This window comes from Apostichopus japonicus, chromosome 6 (genome assembly GCF_037975245.1).
Source record: "Apostichopus japonicus isolate 1M-3 chromosome 6, ASM3797524v1, whole genome shotgun sequence".
NCBI classification, from domain to species: domain Eukaryota; kingdom Metazoa; phylum Echinodermata; class Holothuroidea; order Aspidochirotida; family Stichopodidae; genus Apostichopus; species Apostichopus japonicus.
The window spans coordinates 7,132,235-7,149,355 of record NC_092566.1 but is presented as its reverse complement, the minus strand read 5'-3'; the positions used below and the strand labels follow the sequence as shown (position 1 = coordinate 7,149,355).

General features: G+C 36.4%; 1 protein-coding gene across 1 annotated transcript in view; it reads right to left on the bottom strand.

The window, feature by feature from the left end:
* LOC139968839 (RYamide receptor-like) overlaps positions 1-17,121 on the bottom strand; it is a 43,880-nt gene that overhangs the window by 9,895 nt on the left and 16,864 nt on the right. Inside the window, exon 2 of the mRNA XM_071973342.1 lies at positions 6,014-6,753. Within this exon, the coding sequence (XP_071829443.1) occupies positions 6,014-6,721 (708 nt within the window). The 5' untranslated portion in view covers positions 6,722-6,753. The remainder of the gene's footprint in view (positions 1-6,013; positions 6,754-17,121) is intronic.

The following is a 17,121-nucleotide window of genomic DNA, read 5'->3' as shown; positions in this document are numbered from 1 at the left end:
ATGTTTCCAAGGGTAACCTCGCGCCGGCGCACCCTCTGTTGCGCTGGTGGAGTAAGTTTATACACAGCAAAGGTAAATCCCAAATGGACCCTTTATTATCGAAAGAATGAAGAATAATTCCATGACAGGTGAGAAGTTCACTGTCTATAAACGATCATAATATTTACCACATCTACTTCACAACTATCACACGGAAAGTTCAACAAAACGATTTCTTCCTGTCCTTTTCCTGTTTTGCAATTCCGCATAAGAGGATGAACAAAAAAAGGCGAGGAGAGAAGAGAATGATTGATTGATATTTCCAAGGGGAACGATTGACCAAATATTGACGTGAACATTCTTCTGTTTTCTATTATTTTATTTTATTTTATCTTGGATATGCGGAAATATAAAAGTAAAGAGCACAGCCCTCACATGCATGCATTCAACAAATAAAATCCTTGCTGCTCGACTTGGCCTTCGCAAAACATCGATATTATAGGCTTTTGAAGAAAAAAACGGTGTCGAAGTTAATTTGCATATTATCTTTGTAGTTGATTCCCAAGACGGATGTATACAAGCCCGCACGTTTTTACTTTTGTCTTGTTTTTCATTTGTTCTAGAGGAGAAGATTTGCCCTTCTCTCTCTCTCTTATCATTCTCTCCTCTTGATCACGAAGAATCGATTTTGATGGAAGAGGATAAAAAAAGAGAGACATATTTGTCACTGAATGTGATCTGTCCTGACATTTTGACCACTTAGTGCATTAATTTGGAAGAATATTTTGAAACAAGAGAAAACAATGTTTGTTTGCCTCAAAAATTTGTTGTGGCTATAACGTTGAATTTTGGGGATATCATAAAAGGTTTATTCTACGTTTTGAGTTCTGTGGAGAATTAAAAAAAAAAATAAACTTTTCTTTAGTTGACATACAGAACAAGCTTCGTGTCATTCCGACAGATAAATTTCAAACATACCTAATATATATATATATATATATATATATATATATATATATATATATATATATATATATATATATATATATATATATATATATATATATATATATATATATATATGTGTGTGTGTTATGTTTTGAGTAAACGATTCCATAACTTACAGAGCATTTTCATTACGAATTCTGGGAACTTTGAATTATTCAAGTAAAATGTGTTCAATTCTTGACTGGCTGCGGGAATCTTTTTTTTTTAAAGAAAAAGCGAAATTTGAAAGAAAATTAATGGCATTAAGGAAAATATTTAGTACTAGGCCTATTAAAATTCCGTGGTTAGTAAGAGTTAGCTTATGTATAGATACGATAAGATTCGAATTCAATGAAATGGATGAAACGATCACATTTTTTCAACGTGTCAATCCTGTGAATGTGGTGTAGGGGGGAGGGGCAGGGGAGGGGCAGGATGGTAAGGTGATGGAATAATTGGAAGAAAGTACGATTGTCAGTAAACGTCGCACACGGCTAACTTTCGTCAAACAGTTTTGCCGGTGATCATTCCGGCGGTCACCTGCGATCCCCGGCGGTCATTAGTAGGACCGTGTTTGCCTTGCTTTATGGAAGATTTCCCGAGAGCGAACATTTTGGATACCACGCACTCCGTGAGTAAACGTAATACTTCACAACATATCAGGCTATAACGTTAAAACAAAAGAACTGTTCCTCCAATGAACCTCTTCCGTTTTAACCCTCGAGTTGACCACTTCAGGTATTACAACATTTAACATTTTAAACTAACAAGTTAAAGAAGGTCAATGTCCAGCATCTTTACGTAAATACTTGACTAAAAAGGAGTATAAAAAAAAACGTTTCCGTTTATTTATTAGGTCAATTTCGATGTACGATCAATGGAACTTTTCGTGTATCGAGATCCATTCGTATCTTGTTATCACATTCTCTGTGACGACATGACATGATCCTGAATGGGCCCACCCTCCTACACGCTATCGCGAAGCCGTGTATGACGCGTTTTCACTAATTATCCTGTTCCAGATAGGAACGGATGAGCGTCTGCTGTGGACAGCCCTCAGAGGATCCATCGGTGCCAATAAATCTAATTGATTTCCTTCGCAAGAGGTTGACGAATCGCACGAAGCGTTCGATCCTTCGTCATTCCATCATCTGACAACCTAGATGCCTTTTGTTGAAAGACGAATGTCTCTAAGGTTAGGAAGAAATGAGTTTAAGGCTACGGGTTGTTTCTTTCGAGTGGGAGTTTCCTGTTTGCCTAAATTCGGAAGCCTGACGAAAATGTAGAACAAAACAGAGCCAAAGAAAACAAAACAAAAACGATTCGAAATGAAGCAAAGCAACACAAGACAAGACACAAGACAAGACCAGAAAAAAAAGACAAAACAAGACGAACCAAAGCAAGACAAGATACGAAACAATACCAGACAAGAAAATATAAACCAAAACAAACCGGAACCGAAAGGAACAGAACAAAGCAATATCAAACGTTATGAATAGAGGCTGTTGTGATCAGTGACGTAATATCATTCTCCGAAAGCATCACTAGGTTAAGGATCGCGAGATATTTGACTAAAGTAAGCAATCAAATATCTACTCTGAATCATAATTTGTGGTGCCACGTGGTCTTTATCATGAATAACAACGTATTTAGGATTATAGATAGCATCACCGTACTTTGCATAAAGCATAACGATATACATTGAATACCGGTATAAGTGGAACTCGCTATATACAGATGCGACGTTTTTATATCGTTAGAGCTGCTAATTGGACTCCGTATTGGGTGTGGGAAGATAGCATACTAGATTTATCTAAGGTTTGATATTCTTTGCAATCAAAATCTATAAAAGATAACACGGGAATTTCTCTTGAGAGAGAAATTCACACTTCGTATTTTCTTTTTCTTTCTTGAAGGAGGAGGGGGGGGGGGGTAATGAATCAGGTTTAAAGAAGTTCTTGGCAGGCATGACCATAGGTTGAAACCTATCCTTAGATATCAATATGCCAATTTGAGAGAATCCCGTGGAGTAATGACTGTCATTCTTCATAAGGGATTGCCATTAAACTGCTACTTGGGGGGGGGGGGGGACTGATTCTCCCGAGCATTCTAAAATGGAGACACAGGTAACTTCTCAAGGTCATGTGGAGTCAGCAGATTTATAGAATTGCTTGTTATACAGAACCGAGTTAGAAACTTTGTGGGAATTTAATAAGACACAAGCTCAAACCATCGACTTTAACTGGTATAGGGGAGAGATATATATGAAGAACAACACCCCCTCCCCCACCCTCCCCCAAACAATAAAGGAAACATCTTGCTCCACTTTGGAAGATATCCTTGTTTTTAATGTCCTGTCTGGAAGCTGTCACGTGATTTGTCGTATCACGTGACTGATTCATCTCGGATTTTTGAAAAAAACAAAGCAAACATCCGGCAAGTGTTTTGCTAAAATAGTTTATTTGTGGCAAAATCCAGTCGTTCATGTTGATCAGACAAAAGCAGATCTGACGAAATCACTGTAAAGCCATCGACCGAATAGGCCTCTCGCAATTGTTTTATTAAAACAATTAAGAAACAAGTTTTCGAAAAGTTGATCAATATTTAAGACAAACAAAAAACAAGACAAAAAATCCATAACCAGTCTGTCGTGAAATTTAACAATTTTCCGCATGAAATCTATTGTTGCTATATAAACTGATAACAGGCTATGTTTCTTAAAGTTCAAAGTGGAACCCTAAAATAGATCCCTTGTTTATTGCCAAACGCTTTAAGGGACCACGACCATGCAACGTTTCGTAATAGAAGCAATGGCGTCACAGTCGTGACGTCACTGCTTCAGTCATTGCAACAAAGAAACACAAAGATACTAGGCATACGGTGAAGTTAAAGGATTAAGCAGATATATCGATTTTTGTTAAATTAATAAGGGATTCACGACCTCACTTCTTATTAATATCAGACAGGGGCTGCAGGGTAAGAGGGTCCAACCCGGGGGAGGCATACTTCATGGGTCAGTGGGAGTAAACAATAGAGTGATAGGCTCAAAACGTTCCTAAACGATCATCTGAGCAATCCGCACCACCAATTGTGGTATTTGAATGTTTTTCAAAAAATTGGCACATTTTAATTGCAGTTTGTTTCATTTATCACCGATAGGGCACTTTGTAAACAACCCCCCCCCCAAAAAAAAAAAAAAAAAACTTACAAAAATGAAAAAGAAACAGAAATATCGGCTATAATAATTTGTTAGTTTGTTTAGGTTTTCCAGCAAAATTGGGCTTATGAAATGTCGCAAATAATGAGCGTTTGGCAACCTCCTCCTCTACCTCAATTATGAAAATATTTTATTTTTCCAATGTCATTTTGGTTTCCATGTTGACTATAATCAGGAACCCCGAGAGAGTGAGAAAGGGGGCGTCTGTCCAATCTTATTGCTCTCCTTATGCCAGATAAATACGACAACGGATCAACAGTGTCCCCTCACCCCCCACCCCCCTAATAGTGAGTGCCTCCCTCTGTTTATTAGTGCATCAACCGCCCTGCCAAAAAAACAACTTTTGCTTATATAAAGTATAGTATAATAGGTCACCATTTCATGATAACTTTCCCTTTTGACAACTCCTCCCCTGATCACGTCGGGAAATATTATATTATCTTTGACTGGCCTTCAAACCTGATTGGAACTTATAAAAGAAAACATGAGAAATTGTTTAAATTGCGCGCAAAACGAACAGACACGCTTCCCTGATTTGCTAATGACCATTGCCACTTTTCAAAATGTCGTAGGCAATTCAAAGAACACGTATTTTCAAGTTTCACAATCAAACTTTGATCCCTTTTATGGGGAAAAAAATGGGTGAAAGGGAACATAAAATAAGTCAATCTTCTTCCTTTTCTTTCTTTCTTTCTATCCCTTTACTCTCTCGATATTTTGCAGCTTTCAAAAGAAATACGAGGGGAATCTGAAGTTGAAGCTATCGTCATGTATCAGAGAGTAATTTGAGTAAGATCAAGAAGAGACGAGGGTGTGAAGAAATCACAACGAAGCAATTACTTTAGTGACATAAACATTATTAAAACTAATGTTTTACAACAGTTGGATCACAACTCCAAAATCACGTTTCAGGGAAAAGTAATTTAATTGGAAAAAGAAAAAAGGAAATTTTCCTGCGGCGAACTTTAGGACACATTCGTTAGTTTGACTCAATCAACGTCAAAAAATAATTAGCAAATATAGCAACACGTTGAGAGGAATTTCAGCTGGAAGGGAAGGGAAATAAGGAAGGTGGGGAGGGGGGGTGGGGAGGGGATGGGAGGTTCACTATGACTATAGCCACATCGATTTAGTACTTTTTTTTAAAGAATTGCCTGACACGTCATCTGATGTAGGTAAAATTTGCTGAGTACGCAGCAAATGTGTTCCAAACATATCTAATGTTTACTTTTCTTAACGTTCTCAAAACATAAATATATAATAAAATAAATAAAAAATAGTGAGTGGTCGATTCGGGTTGCGACCACATAAATGGCGCATTTTGATAGCTATCTGAAAAAGGAATGTACCAAACCAGTAGTGTTGACGGTGGGTGTTGGGGGGGGGGGTGAAAATGTGGGTAAGGGTACGATAGCCCGGTTCTCAACCAACCATATTAGAAAATAGATAGGAAATGACTTTTAAATATTAGCTAGTGAAAACATTTGTCCCTTATCAAGTGCTTACTGCTAATGAAACTGAGCATTTGTAATCACATGAGTCGTACAATAAGTCCCCTCACATCTAATCTAACTGCAATGTGTTATCTTTAAGATGTATAAGTGACAGGGCTGACGTTTCGATCCTATCAGGAGCTGCTTCAGCTGAAAATAAGACAGATTTACGTACAGGAGGAAAAGAGCAGTTTGTTACTTAACAGGGTTTCTTTTTTTCTCCCTTAGACCTTTAAGATTTGTTTACTGATGTTCTACACAGGCATTTTGCAGGAGAAAAACCATTTTGTGAACAGTTTTAAACAAAAAAGGAAAGAAGGATAAGAAAGATACCCACCTTTCTTTTTGATTCATTCAGTTTTCTGTCTCTTGTAATTTCGCCTTCTCCTGGTGTACGTCGACTCCATATTCGAACGCTTATTCTAAGGTAGACGATGGCTAACACACTCAACGGTGCTAAATATTGTATCACTATGCAGGACAGCGAGTACAAATGCGTAAACTCCCATTTTCCTTCGGTACAATAACGCACACCATCCTCCTCAATCGTAGTCGGAAATACCGCCATCGGTAGAGCAAAGAGGCATGACACCGTCCAGGTCAGCAGTATGATCATCAAAGTCAAACTTCCGGTCATGCGCGGTTTGAGTGGATAAATGATAGCGACGTAGCGGTCCAAACCGATCGCCACAAGTGTGAAGATGCTGACCGAAACAGATACATTCTGTATATAATTGACGAGTTTACACATTATATTCCCAAACGGCCAGTTTCCATACAACGTGGCATATATGGTGAAAGTTACGCACATGATCGCCATGGAAAGGTCACTGATTGCTAAGTTCACAATGAAGTAATTGGTCACAGTGCGCATGCGTGCATGTCCAAGTACAATGTAGCATACAACAGCATTCCCTATGATACCCAGTAGGCTGACCAATTCGTAGGACACAATGAACATCGCTTGTAGCCAAGGAGGTTCCTCGTATAGGGAAAAGTTCGCTGCCATGGTAGGGGTTACACCACCAACAGATGTGTTTTCCATTGTTTATTATTGGTCTGTTTCGAAAAATTTAACTGTAAAGAAGAAGAAGAAATTCTAATGATACGCAGTTAATGCACTGTGATGTTAACAAGACTAGTAAAGACAAGGCCTCACAGGTGGATGATATATCAAGCTATATGTAAAGACTGGTATATTGCATTGCACGTTAGGCTATAACGTTAGACGAAACTATCTACTGCAGGTTACGCTAAAGTTTAACTGTATAAATTCAGTCAAGCTTTACATAGCTCCTAAAAAGAAAGCGGTTGCATTGTACAAGCTAATCAACTGTTACAGATTCTGCCATTTGATTTTAGTCGGTAGTCATTTCGGTAGTCGATAAATCTATAAAACCGAACAAGAGAGAAGACAGACATATTGGTCGTCCCTAGTTTGTCTGTAATTCATCTTTAGTAGATGACTTCTTGATGAACATATAACGTGAAGTTGCAGTCAGTAACTGCCAACTAAACATTATGTTGCATATATCTTTTTTTTTCCAATAAATGCAGTGAAGCCAAACATTGTGTTATTTCTCTGTTAGTAAGAAAAATGATAATTTTCAATCTAAGACTGTAGATTGAACCAAAAAACACTTAAAAAACAACTGGGAAGTAGTTGATGCAAAAAGATCCAAATTTCAGTCATACAGTTTATTTGAATTTGTATTTTCAAATACCTGAATCCAGATAAATTTATGCATGTGTAAGATACACTTATGTAAAGTTTTGATCGTTATTTATTTTATATTTATTTACATATAATCAACACTTTTTTTTTCGCTCGCACAGATGGGAGTGATGCACTTGTTGTTGTTGTCTTTTTGGTGTATTGACATGTTTTAGAATAGCTAAAAATACGCCACCGAGTTCTGTTAAAACAAAATAATAATGACTGCGATCTTTTCTTACCAATTGCTATTTTCAAAGATACTCTTATCTTCTTTTAGAAATCTTCCAAGAAATGTCACACCTTTGACATTTCGAGAACACATTTTCCAGACTTTTTTTTAAGTCCTATAAAACTGAACCTCTTTTTAGACGAGATCTTGGTCGCTCAATAAATTTAAGTACACAGTAAAAGTGACTTGTGTGACGTAGATTCGACTCAAGTCGGAGACCATTTCGTCACTGTTTTTTATTTCCAGGGAATTTGACACATATATCTGAAATCAATAGAACTTCGAAATCGATTCCGCGGAAGATGGCGGAAGTAAATTGTATTTATCCAGTATAGTTTTAACGCGACGAACTTTTAACTCATACTGTTTACATGGTGATGGTACCGTTACTTATAAAGACTGTTGATGATAAAATATTATACCAAACTGTATACTGGAGCTATGGAGATGGGGAAGGAACATGGGTGGGGTGGGTGGGGGCAGGTGAGGGAGGAGGTCAAACATTGACCACGTATTACAAAGAGTCGCTTAACTTTCTCATTAAGGTAAAACTAGGTTTGCGTCATAGGTGTTTTACAAGCATATCGTTCTTGCTAACAGTCAACATCTCAAAGGACTCGCTGCGCTATAGTTTTACAAGCCACTATCACGACATAACAGATTACCTTTTGCTAGGCCTGCTCCAGATTTTTATGTCAAGGGCACTTGACTGGGGTTTTTTTTCCTTCCTTTTTTTCTTTTTGCCTTGTTCGGTTTTACGTTCTTACGTATTTAACACATGTTTTTTACTACGCTCAACATCGAGACTAATGTCACACGCAAAACGGTATCATATGCCAGTGCAGAGTGTCTATTGAAATTAAAACGAAGAAAGGAAAATGGGGGGGGGGGGGTGAAAAGACTTCTCAAGGAAGGAAACAGCTATGGAAAAAAAAAACAGATGAAGTAATAAAGAATCTTTTTTTTTTGGCAGAATATGTCTTTGTCTGTTAGGGAATGATCGTAAAATATGGTATAAAATTTGTTGAACAAGGGTCGAAAATACGACTATTTTCAGTCATTAAACACGAAATCATTCGACCGTTGCTATACATGATGTGAATACCTTTGAACGAGTGCTTAATGAACACACACATATGCATAAGTACTACTATACAAATAGTTAAAACACGATTACCTCTAGATTGCAGCCCGTGTAACGATGCACTGTACACACAAAAAAAACGTCTTTGTACATCTGTATAGAAGTGAACTATAGATAGTAGACAAGAGCAACTCCGCACTACACACAAGACTGTGTGCAGGTGTACAGATCCTGCGCACGCCAAACTGATAGAACCGTATATTATTGAATCAATAGAACTATATATGAAGAGTGAATGCACGCGACGTCATGGCTATTGTTGCACTTTCGCCGAATGTTCACGCTGCTGGTTGACTCCACGACATTCGCTGCGTCTATTAGACTCGGCCTTTTTTTTACACGTTACGTCACCGCCCTGCCATGGACTGCGTGATCTACTGCGCAGGTGCGATGGTATGGGATCAAGATTACTATTTCTTGGACTATTGACCACATACTTAACCTTAATCGATGCATGCGCTACCGATCAGTTTAATTCTAGTAAGGGTACTGAGAATCTAGAAGGGATATCATGCGTGGCACGTGCCCACAAAAACGGTGGAAATTTCCACCGTTTGCCGTGAAAACGTCAAAACTCTGAAAATCAGTTTTGATGTATACTAACGGTATATAACTGCCAAAAAAACTGAAAACTACCGTTTAGAACACAGAATGTCCATAAACTGAAAATTACATTGTTGTTCACTTGCTTTACCCATTTTGACAAAACGTCTGAAATCTGAAAACTACGTTTTTGATGAGATGTACTACCCTTGTAAAACCTTGAAACCTGGACATTACTGTTTTGCAGACTTTCTATAATCTTAACAAAACGTCAATAATAATTATTTATTTATTATTCAGATATATTTATTTATTAAAGACTAACTGTGGTTACAAACATTGGTTGTATGGATACTACTAAAATCTAAACGGAAAGGAGTCGCCACTTCATAATCCTCGATTCAACCGCAAATATAAAGTATGACGTTGGAAATGAGATGAAGATGGATTTACATGGAACGAACCTAAGCCGGCGGGTCGGATTAAGGGAACAGCAGTCAATCATTGAGGGAACTTAGCATATATGAGACTAAAGCAACCACTGAGGAAAGCTTAAAAAAAAAATTAAAAAAAAAAACCGAAATGCGGATCGTCTAATATAAAATAAGTTGAATACGTTGTTTTCCAGGGGAATCTTTTTGTCTCTAATTTTTTCTTCCTTTGCTGCTTTTGTGTTTTTGATGTCCACAACACCCCCTGGGGGAATAAGATTATGTAGGACAGAGCTACTGAGAGGATGAAGGGGGGGATTTAATCCCACAAGGCAAACAGGAATAATGAATCACAAAGACACGTTTATTAGCCCACTGTGAACTCTGAACTAATTCTTTCAGAGAACTTTTTTTTAATTTTTTTTTTAGAAGTGTGTGGTCGCTGCATGCATGTGCAGCCCTGACAGGTGAGATCTATAATTGTTAGGGTAACATTATTAACATGATATTGTATTATTGGTTTACTGTAGTAATATATTGTATAGTATCGTATTCAACTATATATAGATCCAGTTACACTGTCGTATTTTAAATTATGATATCACACAGTAATCTAATCATTGTGGTATTGTTATACATTGTAGGATTTGCACTTTATAGTATATATTGCATTGTCGTAATGCATTGTTGTATTAAACTGCGGTATTATCAGGGGCTCAACCAACGTTCTTGTTCAGTGGGGAGGGTATGATGCTAATCCGTCCTGGGGATCTATCTCCCCTCTGAGAAAATCCAAAAGTACTCATTAGCACAAACTTGGGCATATACCGATTTATTGACCTACTTTATAGTGTCTGCATCACAAGATAACACTTGACGTCTAATTGTTCTCATCTCGAGGGGGGGGGGGAGGGGGTGATGGACCAGACTCCTACATGGGAGTCGGCTTCAGTGACCCCAGGGTCACACCTCTCGTGTATAAAATATCGGATCCGAGTGGTTAGTCCATATACACACAAATGGTTTAGTGTACGTTTTAAATATGTTCTTTATGGAATACGCCGAAACGAAAGCGACTTTACAAGGCCAGGCTCTCAACCTTACAGTAGCGGGTTATTGTGCCTAATGTACACATATCTCACCTATATAATTTACTCAAGACGCAACATGGATTAAATATGCACATGAAGTAACATAAAACATAACATTGACCTAGTATAATGCAGTAAATCGTCATCTCTAATTTATACTCCCTCGAGCCCTTTCCTCCCCCTTCCCCCACCAAATTCATCAAACGTAACCGCCCCTTCCCCCACCCACACACATACCTTTCGTAACTGGTTTGAAACAACTAAATCATGCAATGCTGTCATCAAACATCAGAAGAGAAATTTAAAACGCGATGTTTATGACAGAATGATTACATGATTGCATTTATGTTATTCATTGCGTCAGTAGCCGATATGAGTATATGTAGTGCATATGGCGTGTGTTGTATCAGCAGCAGTGAATCACTGCTGCATACGACTCAGCCATTCTGCTGTTTCGTTGTCTTGATGGCGTCATGTTACGGATACGTGTGCATGCCTACAAGCAATATGACCTGGTTTGCTTGCCCGTGATTTAAATATAGCTCCAACCCTCTTCTTTACATAACGTTTTATGACATATATGTGTATATAGAGCGAAAGACGGAGTTTGTAAGAACAAATAAGCACCATATATATACCGAATATATACCGTAGATATATATATATATATATACCGTATATATATATATATATATATATACACACACACACATATATATATATATATATATATATATATATATATATATATAATTGTCATAATGGTATTTTGAGAAACGAAATACTTTTGAAGCTGCTGAAACTTATCACGTATCATTGATGATCGGAAACTCGGTAGATCGTTTCAAAGTCTTATCATACGACGTGGGAAGACTCTTATCTGCTTAAATATGTACTTGACTCATTTACATCACAGTCTATGTGAGTCACTTAGCCTTAAGCTAGTAAAAATGGTCCATAGCTTTTTGCCAAACTGAAAACAGTTCACAAAGCTTTATTTATGCATTTTCTATAGAAAGAGAGACTGCGTAATATTCGTCGCTGTTTCATATACATGACAACTAACCCCCCCCCCCCCTTACCTCTCTCACACCGCATAACAAAGATCCCTAAAAAATCTTCTTTTCTGAAACACTATATTTATAGACGGATTACAAATATTGACCACGGAAACGTCATTCAAATTTGTAACTATCTATGCACGTAACATAGGAGACAAAAATATATAGAAGTTGAAGAAGATAAAGTGTTATTGGACACCGAAAAGAGTCAGAGGAAGTAGCATATAATGTTATTTTGAAATGCTTCAGTGTTTCTGGAAAAGTTCATTTTCCCCTCAAATTATATTGTTTTTTTTTTCTGGATATCCATGCATTTTAATATTTCTAACGAAGAATATTTACATTCCCATCCCCTTCATAATGATTTATTTTTATTTTTATTTTTTACTTTTATCTCTAAATCATAATTCTTGGATAGTGGTTTCCCCTGTTACGTAGTAACTGACTGTACACGTCCATAATTGCTTTGCCCTTTTCCCTCACGTCCTTCAGTCCCACTTTGTATATTTATATTTTTGAAATTTGACAAATATTTATCAAACAAAGTTGCAAAAAACGAAACAAGATAACAAACTTCTAATAACAATAACACTGTCGGGGAAATAAACATGCCAATAAGAAAAACAAACTATTTATTGGAAATAAATAAATTCGTTAAAAATGTTGCTCTTTGAAAATGAAAGAAAAATCCTTACTTTATGACACAAATCCTGCCAGCAGATGCCCTCGCAATTTCAAAACTTCATGTATGATTAGCATAGGCTCACTTTATAAACGAATGTCCTGATTAAACTGTATGAACCAAAGTAAGCAAATGGGCTGGCATTTGGGTTTGTGATCCGATCATTCAACTGTTGACGAATCTCATTGTTTTAAAAGTTAATGAATCCCTAGTAACGTTTGGAAGCGTCATGATACATTTAATGGTGTTACTCTTTAAACAACATTTGTTACATATAAGTAATTACTCCGACCAAAAGTGTTCCAAAGGAAATGAAACATACTCACAGTAATTAATTACCCGACTTAATGTCTGTTAGTCTAAACTAAACTAATACGCCGGCGTTCCTCGTTTTCTCAATGCCACAAAATTAACAATTAATGTCTTTCGTAACAGCTTACTCTCATTATAGAATAAAAGTATAATGAACAGTATAAAGTGTCGAAACTTTTAATCCAATTTACCTAAATGTCCTTCACATTTAGCGGAGAAGGAAAATCAATCACATCCGTTAATATTTGAAAATCGCTCCGTCGTACAGATGATGAAGATGATGATGATGATATCAGGTTGAGGGGGAAAAAATGGAATTGAGGATAACTGCAAAAGAAGGCGTTAACTTTTCACATTCCTTTGGCTAGGAAGATGTTTCGTGATAACTATTGTTTGTGTAAACGTTCAATTATAAATAGTCAGAACATTTAAGAAAACAACGAGAAAAAAAATGAAGAAGAAGAAGAAAAAAAAGGTATCGTCGACAGTATGAATTTACATTTTGTTTTCAATTACTTTGTATTGCTCTTGATTATTCATATAACGATAACCAATAAAGATAAAAGACATATTTGTACTTGTATGCGGCAGTGAAAAACAATAGAATTAAAAATAATTTACTTAATTTTTCAAAACGTTGCAGTATATCTCAATTGAAATTGATACATATCACAATTCGAAGTGACATATATCTCAATTCTAACTAACGATACCGGAGTGGTAGCAGTAGTGGGAATACAATTTAACCATTCGTTTGTATGCCTGCAACTATCTATGATATATACTTGTATGCGGCAGTGGAAAACAATAGACTTACACAAAAAAATAACTGAATTTTTCAAAACGTTGCAGTATATCTCAATTGTAATTGATACATATCTCAATTCGAATTGACATATATCTCAATTCTAACTAACGATACCTGAGTGGTAACAGCAGTGGGAATACAGTTTAACCATTCGTTTGTTTACCTGCAACTATCTATGAGTTCCCATTCTTACATCTTACATCCAACACTTTTTACTCTTTCTGGCTGTTCACTGCTTCATATCAACTATTTCAAAACTTGAGAAACTTTGAGAAACGAAGAAATTGTTAATGCTTTTTAAAACATATATAATCAATACTAATTTGTTTCTTTGTTTAGCCCGTGTACTTAAACAGATCACTTAAAATATTAAGGCACTTAACGGGCTTTTGTGATGACCTCGAATAATTTCTGCGATAAAGAACACATATTAAACAGTTTTTATTTCTAAAATCGATTAAAAACTATTTGAAGCAAAAAACCAACAAATCATACAAATTGACTTGTTTCCCACAAAGTGCATTATTGCGGATTTTTATGACGTCTATACAATCTGTACTATAGTAAGTTACAATAATTGGATACATAACAGCTCGGTGAATATAACATTCTCTTCTATACTTAATCTGTCATGTCTCCTTTAATGGAAGGGGGAGGGGGGGGGGGGGTAAATATAGATAGGCAGCTATCCGAATGTAAAGTTTCAATAACGATACGGTAATGCTGCCCTTAGGTTGGGTAACTAATGGAAATTAAATGGATTATCCCAAGAGATCTCCTTAATTAAGAAATTATGAGAAAAAAATCCCAAGGCCTCTTTTAATTTTTGTTGACGCCCTGGGATCTTTAAGCACGAATCGGCTTACGATATAACCGTTGCTTTGTTTTCAATAAAAAAGAAAATTCCCCCGCGTTTAGGTTTGAGTAATGTAGTCAAAGCCTATTTTCGTGTTCACTAAGTGGTATTGTTCTATAAGTTATCATTAAACGTGTTTAATTTATTAAATTATATTGAGTTTATTGAATTTGTCTGGAACATTATAAAATGAAAAAGGATAAACCTGCACAGAACGAAATACGAGTGGTAAGTAATCTCAAATGCATAAATGACTTTCTTAGAAATAACTTGCTAAGAGCTAAGCTGAGTTCAAAACACTAACGTGTGCATAAATCCGTTGTGGAATTTAATATTAAAAAGTCTACTGGAAAGCTTTAAGAGTTACCAAACAGCAATCAGTCATCAGACATCAGACGTCAGCAACAAAAATATATTTAAAAAATATATAAAAAAATATTAAAAAAATCAAAGATCAGCATCACGTGTTTGTGAACAGCAATTAGGAATCAACAAAAAACAATCGGCATACATTATTTGAGAATTATCAAACAGACATCAGCAAAAAAAAAAAAAAAAAATCATGATCATCATGAATTTGTGAACAGCAATCAGAAATGAACAAACAACAATCAAAAGAGTAATTATTATCGAAGAGCAATCAAATATTAGTAATCAGACATCACTACAAACAAAATTGGTTTTTAGTATTATAGTCATTAAAAATGTATCAAATATTAATATATTATAATATGTAAGAAAGATTTCCAACGTTAACGCACAGAGTAGTTATAATAAGACACAATTATACAGACACGGGTATAAATGGTTACCCGGTCAATGCCGGACGGACCCGGCGCATGTATGAAGTCCTTGCAGTTTGACCCCAAAATACTTATAGACTGCACAGAGAACCTTCTTTATGTGTTAAGACCGGCTAATCTTAGATATCTACACTCCCTGACTTTTCGCCGTAGTCGCCAAACAACTTAGAAATATGTAGGTTCCCCTATGTATAGGATAACCTGCAGTCACGTGATAACTTCCTCAGGTGACTAACAACAAGGCAATAAGGAACGAGATAAGGACACCCAACACACTTTCATTCTATAGTAAAGCTATATATGTCCGTGTTCAAGTGTCATTTGTAAACCACATAACGGTGACGAGCATATATATGAACTAGATATTAATTAGGACACCAGAGGCGTCCCAGCGACTCGTCGCCCTCGTTCCCTTACAAAACGAAGGCTGATAAACAAAAGTTTCACTCTATTCAGTTCCTTTTTGAATTAGGTTTATCAAGAAGAGTCTTATAGCTGCTGTTTATCACTATATCTTACGAAATTTTTTCCCATCTTTGAAGGACATTTTGTAGTGTTGCGTTCCATTGCCAGCTGTTAAGATTACTTAAAGACTACAGCCATGTAGCTTCTCGACCTGAATTTTGATTCCTGAGATATATACTATATTATGTGTAATGATCTGTGACGTACATTTCATGCGTGACTGGCAAAAACACTCAACTGACCAACGTGAACTGATTTTAAGCTCGTCCATGGATTAGTTAAGAATGAAGCGACGCGTGGTATATCAAACCATTTACCAGAATGAAAAGATATCTTCTATACACCGAGGTGTACGTTTCAATGTACATCGAGCAAGGAAATCGAGGGTGGTTTTCTATTACGAAAGTGGACAGAATGATCGAACCGGACACTAGTTTATTCCATCTAGGGAACTGACCGAGAGGTCGTTAATATCAGATGAAGTTGATGCAATGCAGTCTTGCTATTGTCAAGTTGTCCCAAAACGAAAAGGACATTAGGCACAAATTTGTCCGTTGTTTATTTTATTTTTAAATTTTTATGGGGGGGGGGGTCTTTTAACAAAAGATTACGTAGCAACACGTGCCATCAAGACTCAACTCGATCGAGTCAGGAATTATTGTCAGAAATGACAAATTCATTTATCTGGAAATCTCTGCTGCATGAGATGGATTCTGAGAAAAGTCTCTGACCGACTCTTGAACTGTTGTCGTAAATATCCCGAAATACGGGTTACTAATAGACGGGAATGGTTAATAGTTTAAAAGTTAAGTATCCTATCGATGATTTAATGTGTTGTTATTAAATTTGACAAATCTCGTTGCAAAACAAGACTGACTTTAATTGAAGCAATGATTCTTTGGAGTAACTTGGTTTGATTTGGGTTCTATCTTTGACTTCCGTTCTGTCAAAGAAAACAGTTATTGATATTTCTTGAGGCGTTTGTATACGTTTGTATACAAGAAGAGGAAGCTCTCTGACAACTATGAAAGATAATTGCCGCATTTTCCCCTCCAAAGACAGCCAAGGTTTTAGCGAATCATCTTCTTGGAGGCCCGCCAAAAAAACATAAACAAAACGACAGCATCGCAGGTGCCTGTGTAACTCAATATCGATTTACCAACAGTTATTAGTAATGACTAAATAATCTTCAAGTGTTGCTTTTTCTTCTGTTTGCAGAAAAGGGGAAAGCCGGAATAAAATCGAAGAAAAAGAAAAAAGAAAGATTTCGTCAAATCGCTCTTGTTCGTTTTAGACTTGTTAT